The sequence below is a fragment of the Cyprinodon variegatus genome, unplaced genomic scaffold (genome assembly GCF_000732505.1).
Source record: "Cyprinodon variegatus isolate N-32 unplaced genomic scaffold, C_variegatus-1.0 Scaffold213, whole genome shotgun sequence".
Taxonomy (NCBI): domain Eukaryota; kingdom Metazoa; phylum Chordata; class Actinopteri; order Cyprinodontiformes; family Cyprinodontidae; genus Cyprinodon; species Cyprinodon variegatus.
Genome location: NW_015150666.1, coordinates 1,037,208 through 1,045,330, shown reverse-complemented (window position 1 = coordinate 1,045,330; position 8,123 = coordinate 1,037,208). Strand labels below are relative to the sequence as shown.

General features: G+C 37.1%; 1 protein-coding gene across 4 annotated transcripts in view; it reads left to right on the top strand.

Moving 5' to 3' along the window:
* arhgef12 (Rho guanine nucleotide exchange factor 12) overlaps window positions 1-8,123 on the top strand; it is a 73,663-nt gene that overhangs the window by 31,755 nt on the left and 33,785 nt on the right. For 2 of the 4 annotated variants that reach the window (XM_015380424.1, XM_015380423.1), the window contains exons 2-4: window positions 1,146-1,166; window positions 2,470-2,561; window positions 4,057-4,122. In XM_015380424.1, the coding sequence (XP_015235910.1) occupies window positions 1,146-1,166; window positions 2,470-2,561; window positions 4,057-4,122 (179 nt within the window). The remainder of the gene's footprint in view (window positions 1-1,145; window positions 1,167-2,469; window positions 2,562-4,056; window positions 4,123-8,123) is intronic. The other 2 variants (XM_015380426.1, XM_015380425.1) reach the window with 1 other exon arrangement.

The following is an 8,123-nucleotide window of genomic DNA, read 5'->3' as shown; positions in this document are numbered from 1 at the left end:
GATTATATCGTGCATCCCTAATATATTGAGCTGCTCTGCTACACCACACACTGTTTGTTGGTGTCAAATGCAGTGTTGTATAAAGTACTGAAATCTCGGAGTCAAGTAAAAGTATAAGTACCTCTCCAAAATATTACTTTGGTAAAAGTCCAAGTCACTGACTGAAATGTTACTTGAGTAAAAGTCTTAAAGTATCTGAAATGGCTTGTGTGTGTCTTTTTTTTTTTTTTTACTTAGTAACTAAACCAAACATTAAAAATGGATCGGAGTAAAAGTATGCAATTAAGTTTGTAAATGTAGTGAAGTAAAAGTGAAAGTTAAAAAAAAATGTATAATCTTGGAAAGTAAAGCACTCCAAAATATACTTAAGTACAGTAGTGAAGTATTTTTACTTCATTACTATACAACACTGGTCAAATGTTTACCACTTCAACTCCAGGAACAAGAGTCAAATCAGATTACCAGAGATAAATCCACCCCAGAAAAAAGCCCTCGGATATGTACCACTCTTTTTATCTTCCCTGAACTATGGCTGTTCTGTAGTGTTTAAGGTCCAATTTATTTATCAAAATCAGGTAACCTTAGTGTAAAAATGAATCTGAATTAACTGAACTACAGAGTTTAGTGTTTGTGAAGGCATAGAGATTAAGGTTCTTGTCCTATGTAGCATCAAGGGATTATTTTTTTCGAGTAATATTTCGATTTTTAACTGTCATTCTTTAAAAAAATCCCAGTCTACTCTATTTTGTAGATAAATGTATTATTAAATGAATACATGTTTTATTTATGTATATTCTTTCAAAAAGCCCATCTCTCCCTTTTGCTCAGTGCTTTGTCGGTCCATGTATAAACCCCTTGCTGCTTACTGTAATGAATTTTGGGTGCCTTCAAGGAATTAAAGTGCAACAGCCGCACACAAAGCAAAAATCTGAAAGGCAGAGGAGATTTGACCTGGAAAGGTTTTAATCTGCAGCTGAAGAACTCTGATGTTTGATCAGGATTATCATGTTTACCACTGTATGACCCTTTAGAGTAAATGTGAATGCCGTCTTGGTTTTTATATCCCCTATCTCAGCTCAGATAGCTCGTCATTTGTTTGTTTTTTTTAGGTTACAAGTCTAATTATTGTTCTATTTACTTTACAGGTTTACCAAGAAAGCAATAAGGTAAGATTTTTAATAAACCTTCTTATCGATATGTGAATGTTTTTGACAGCGTTGTCTGCCTAAACACTTATACCCACTAGTGTAAACAGAGAGCTTCAGATGAGAGAACATTTTTACTTTGCCTGCTGTGGTAAAACATAGAAGTCTTCAACATTTAGACCTAACGCACCCCACCAACCCCCCACTCATTCATGAATGCATGCACACACAGGACAAAGGGGTCCCTCTTCTATGGGCAGCCCATAACTGCTTTACATTGTGAACAGTGGCCTTTCACAGTTGGGGCCAGCATAGGCAGAACCACCCATACATGGCTTCAGATGGTTCAAGCAGGAGACTCGTCCCATGGCATCTCTGCACTAGGATGTCTTTTATGTGGGGCTCTTTTCTGGGCTCTCAGCAGAGTTGCTCCACATCCTCCCTGACTCTTACATTATACAGTAGACACTTCATTCACTGGAGAGTCTTTGAGTAACACCATTCTTTGCACTGAATTGAACAACCGTTATGCACTTGCCTGACTTTCGTGCCTATCCAGGATATTAGCACAGATATATGTACATACATGTCATGTTTCAGCCACAAAGTTTACTTTATCTGATGAAAATTTCATGTGATAGAGCCAAACAATGATAGTGCATGATTGTGACATTGAATGAAATTGACAAATGGTTTCCAGGCTGTTTTCTTCACAAATAATAACCTGAGCGTTGGTTGCATAATTATCTATTCTACCCAACATCTTTACCTGCATTTTCAACTGCAAATATTATTGGGTTTATTTCTACTAGGGCTGGATGATATGAAGAAAATACAATATCACGAAGACAAACATACCCACAGCATGATCCTGCATCTACCATGTTTCAATGTGGGGGGATTGATGTATAGTATGTTTGCCATCACGCGTAGCACATTGCATGCAAGCCAAGAAAGAGCAGACCATAGTATCTGTATACACACATTACATGTTTTATTGCTTAATAAATATAAAAACCAAGCTAGTTAATCCTTTTAAAATTGCAGTCTTCTTGAGGATTTCAGATTGCACAAGAAATAGATGGTTCTACATCATCGCTTGGTTTAACTGATCAGTGTGTTTATAGCTCCTCCAGTGTTATCATGTGCCTCTTGACTACTTCTCTAAATAATACTCTGTTCTTTTCAAATACAACAGTAGGTTGTATTTGAGTTTATTTATGAGTGTCAGATTAAAGGAGGCTGAATGCACATCAATACTTTTTTTGTAGAACATTTTTCTTGTTCTTAAATTGTTTCTCACACAATGTCGATCTCTCCTCAGAACCAGCAGCATTCTCAGTAAGGACCATCCCCCAGACAAGAAACCTAAAAGCGACAAAACCTCACTTCCCTCCAATGAGTTTGACCCTACAGGTAACTTTAGTCTGATTTTCAGGCTTTGCTCTTCTACAGTCTCAGGTCTTGTGACTGCCTCTGAGTGTTCCTCTCAGTCCCAGCTTTTCCTCTCTCTAACAGGCACAAGCCTGTTGAGTAAAATATGTTGTTAACCATTTGAAAGAATGCATGGTTAAACAGGACTTATGCTTTAATCACTTTGTGTAAGCTTATACTTGGAGTTAAGAGAAACATGTAAAGTCCCACAAAAAGGGCTCCAGTTAAGTCAAAATTATAATTATTTGAAAAGTTTTAGGGACAAAATCATGAAAAAAACTTAAGCTTGTATTTGGACAAAGTGCAATATTTGAACCTGCTGAAAATATAAATTATTTATTTGTGATAGTTATTTAGAGACAATACCTCATACACTCAATAAAATAAATTACTTATATCTTATTTCAATCTATTTATTTGAAGTTTCGAATAATAGGTGACCTTGCAGAAATGATACTTTAACAGATCTTCTTATGAAGAGTTTGTTCAACCTTATCATTGAAGTGATGTATGACTTGGTGACTGTGGCCAGTGAGAATATTAGTAATCTTTCAAAATTACTGGGTTTTGATTCCAGCTTCCCCGTCACATGTCGATGTCCCATAGTAAAGTGAAAGGCTCGGGGCTTGTTGCCAAATCTAAAAAAATATATAAGAAATTCTTTGAGGTAAAAATATTTTCATCCCACTGTATGTGAAGGACACAGAAAAACCTCTATGTCTCCTCCAAACTCACACCCCACATATTTGCAGGGTAAGACTGTTGAGGTTCCAGCACATGACATGGTGACTTTGACAGCAATCAGCGCAGCACATTGAAAGATATGATTAAAACCTCTGTTTTCAAAACAAAAAAGAAAATCCTCTGTAGTGCATGGCAGCTTATCTCTGTATGATGCAGCCATACAAGTATGTCTCAACATAACCACTGGGTTTTATTTTGTGTCACTGCAAATCATTTTTTTTCTTTACATCTGAAATGATATGATTATTGAATATAATCCACTATGGGCAAGGAGGGTTAAAGCTATATGACATTTACATCAACATTTTCCCCTTTATTTAAGGACACTGTTCATTTAAAAAAAATGTCGTAGCATGTTTGCATGCTGTTGGTTTCCTCATGTCTTTGTTGTTTCTGCATGTTGCATGAACTGTTCTCTTGATTTAAGTTTGTTGATCATGATTTTTGGATGTTTATGACCTGTAGTAATGGGCAGTGGATTCTACATCGCACAGATGTAGACTTTTATATTTTCAAAAGGAAACCCTTTAGTGACTTGTCTCTTCAATTCAAACTGATTGTTTTTTTTAACTGCCCTTTTGCTCATTTAGTTTTTTTTCTTCTTCCATCATTGTTTCTTCCTCATCATTTTTTTTTCTCTCCTTTGTTGTGTTTCCTTTTTATGTGTTGGTTGTTGTTTATTTTTTTTACGTTTTTGTGTGCTGCTGTGCTGTCTGTTGGGGGCTGTGAGCAGAAGCTCTGGTGGTGGAGACGAGTGGCAACAGCAGTGTGCTTGCAGAGGGAAAGCCTGAGTCCTGTGGTAAGACGTTTCATGGTGAAATCCCTGGTGTGACGGTATTAGGGTCCTGGTGTGAAGTTGCCGATAGGAAAAAAAAATACTTTTTGAAAATGTAAATGTTGGCCTGCGTGCTGAAAATCTCAAGCTGGACACTAAATCAAGGGATAAGCCCAAGAGATAAGTTACATAAGCATGTGATTTACAGACTTTGTAAACCAAAACGTTGAGTATTATGCCAGCGAGTGATTAACAAAAAATTTATTGAGGCACACGCAACTAAAAATACTTTAATCTTAGACCCTATCTGCGGCTGACTGCTAGGGGGAGGTATGGGAGTCTTATAACACGACAACCTTAAATTAAAATGCTAAATTACATTAGACAGATTTTTATGTTGTTCAACTGCACATTCACCATGCATGCTTGTGTGCATTATCACAAAGCTCCTGATAAAAACAGAAAAAAGCAGATATAAATATATGCTATATAAAAGGATAGATAGATAGATAGATAGATAGATAGATAGATAGATAGATAGATAGATAGATAGATAGATAGATAGATAGATAGATAGATAGATAGAATGTGTAGACAAATAATAATAAGGTTTTAATGAAATAGTGAAAGTATCTGGACCAGAAGGATGTGTGGTAGATTATTACACAACAACCATAAACAATGGCTCAGCAGGAGGTCAGTGTTGCAGCTCATGACCCAGCTCCATAGGACTTAGTCCTAGAAGTGGTTATCACCATTTCAAGCCTAGTCGAAACATTTAAACTGGGATTAAGTTGTTTATATATAAATATATAAATAACACTGTATGGGATCCTGGGCATTTTGTATAGTTTAATCTAGGATTAGTTCACATGTTGTTTACGTTTTTTTTTTTTTTTTTTCATTTAAAATGTTAATACTTTGTATAATAGGCACTGCTTACCTCAGCGTATCCACATACCCTAGGGTCCTAAAATAGATTGTTTGTCTCATGCACTTCCTGTGATTTAATTGCTTCAAATTAAATGCCATAGAAAACGCCAAAGTGACAGGAGTTTACTCAAGTTGCATGGAACAGTAACAGAGATCTGCCATTCTTTAAAATGTTGCTATGCACTGCCTGTCTCCTGGCTGAAAGGGAGATCCTTCATCTTACCTTTAGAGCAGGAGAAATTTGGTTATTTGAAAAATATATTCGGTTGGAACAAAAGTCACTCTGCGGAAAATACACAATGACGGCTTATCAATCCATCTAATTGGTGTTAAAGAAGTAAGCTATGACCAAACACATAACTGGCTTCTGGAACTGACATCCCAACTAGCTGAGCTGCTAATATGTGAGAAAGTCTTAATATTCTATATAGTAAGCTTTATTATCGGTGTAATACTGCATTATTTTAGCAGCAGTAGGGATAAATGTCGTTCTTTATTTACATTTTTGTGAAATTACTATGACACTGAGAAACTTTTGTATGTTTTTTTGTTGACGGGGTCCCATGCCCAGGGTGAAACGGAGCCCTCAGTTGTTGTGATGGCTCGTTTCCTGAATCCACGCTAACAGGGTCATTATGGAGCGCCATCATCCCTGTGGTGTCAGTGTTAACTCTTCTCAGCTGGCCTCTCATGACTGTCACATCAGCCGGGAGTCTGTTTCAACAGCGTAATGGCCCACACAGTCAGTTAGTTTGAGATTTCTAATGAAATGACTCATAGTAATAGCCCGCATTGACATCGCATTCAGGACACTGACACATTGTTTAAACTGTTGTCAGATAGGCCAGCTTGCAATGACCGTGTTCCATTAGCTTTCTAGAAAATGCTTTATGAAGATAAAACATTCCTGACGTTATTAGGAAAGCATGGGTGTATTTTGTCTGTGTTTTCCACCATGTGCTTCCTCCTGCAATAAAATACGCTGAAGGATTCATGGAAGTAAAACAAAATGAAAATGTTTAAACATTCTGTTTCAGAGCTAATGAAAAAAGTGCCTGATTTTTGTTAGCCAGATTTTATTGATTCTGATCTCTTCCTTTTGGCATTGTTATTCTGAGTGCAGCTCAGCTGTTTTAAAGGTTAGTTTATTCCCTCGAGGACATTTCCATGCGTCTGAATAAAGGGTGCCGATTACATACAAGTTGATCTTCTGAATAATGTATGAACTAAAATGGTTTAACCTGAGCAGTAATTACGAGACCCATCCCAAATCCTTCGCTCTTATCTTTCACGCCACCTGAAGATGTTTAAAATTTCAATTTAAATCTATGGGCAGATTCACACCAGCTCTATGACCCAAATGGCATTATCCGCTTCCCTGACACCCCTGTCCTCTCACCCTTACCCTTCCCCCTGTTCTTTCAGCTCTACTTAACCCCCCAACCCCAGACTGCACCATTTGGCTCCCTAGCCCCCCTCTTTGTAGTCGCTGCTCCCCCCCTCCCATCTGTAAACCTCCAAATAACCCTTATTGATGAACATCATTATTGTTGTTGCTGCACTGACTTTAAAATCTTGCAAACACCGGATAAAATAATTTAAGTTAAGCACCAGCTTCTCAAAAGATGAATACAGATGAGAAATTAAGCTCATTTCTTGTTTCAAAAACCAAAATAAAATTTTTTTTTGTGTTTATATGAGGAAAGTTCTTATTGGCGTTCTTGCTAGTCTGGCTCTAGTCAACCACATATAGGATAAGCTCTAATCTCTTTTCACAGTAGCCATGAAACAAAGCAAGGGGGGAAAAAACCTGCAAGGTAACATTCCCTTTTAATCTCTGATCTCTGGATAAGGGTCCTTGCAAAATTCTAAAAACAATTTGAACTTTGTCATATTTTGCCATGTTGCTGTGAGAGACCTCAATATAAGCCATAGGGATTGCTTTGTTATAGATCTACACCAAGTAATAAATAACTGTGAATTGGAAGGAAAAATCTAAAGCACTTTGTCTATTTTTGTCCTCCTTTACTTTGACATCCCTTAATAACAAAAGTCATTGTAAATAACTGCCTGCAACTTTCCTCAGTAGGAATTAAGCCTTTACCTGTATGTAGTTTAACCTCAGTATAATAACTCTGTAAGGGCCTCAGATGGCTAAGTGAGCAAATATTATTAGAAAGATCCAATAAAAAAGCCAGGCAAGTCTGATATAATAGTTGCAGTGATATTTAAAGCAGGTTTAGGGTCTGCAAACTTATCAGAATGTGCTCGTCCACCTAAATTGAAAGCCATGAGAATTTGCAGTTGTTACAAGCTACGTAGGTGACATTAAACATGTGAAGGTTGGTTAGCTGGTCAGAAAAGACCATTCAGTTGAACACTATTTGTAGATAGAAGCTGATTTGCTTTTTTCTTAAGTACCATAGTACAAACCCTGTTCAGGTGGTAAAATAGTCAAATCGATGTGCTTTTGCAAAATGGATATGCATAAATACAGAAGTTATTGAACTTTATTAGAAATAGTAAAAAAAAGTTCTAATGGTGCGTTAACACCGCATGCGTTTTGGACGTCAAATACACTTAAAAGCCAAAACTTGGGACACTGGGTCAAGCGCTGGTCAAGATGCTTTGACGCTTCGACGCACTTGTTGCTTATCTGCTCTGTTCTGTTGTTACAAGCTTGAGAGCAGCTTAGCTTTATTTACTTTGATGAGGTGGAAAAATTGTTTTAACAAGTTTTTAAGTGAGAAAGTCCACCTCCAAACATCCCATGTGCAGTAAGTTCATCAAGATTATGATCTTACTAAAAAATCTGGTTCTTGTTCGGAGCAGCAGATATGCAAGGGGGCAGCTTGGGCCTCCCCAGCCAAAGGTCTCTGTAGCTGGCCAGGCTGTCGGGGTTCTCCCATTGCTGTTTGTAGAGGCTGGAAGTGAAAATATGGTTTGAGGTAAAAACTTTTAAATACCCACAATTAAGGGTGTGCAAAATAATCGTAAAATCGATGAATCGTGATTCTAATTTTTGTGATCTACTGAATCGATTCTTGAAGGCAAAAATCGATTATTAAAAAAAAAAAAAATGAACAAATAAA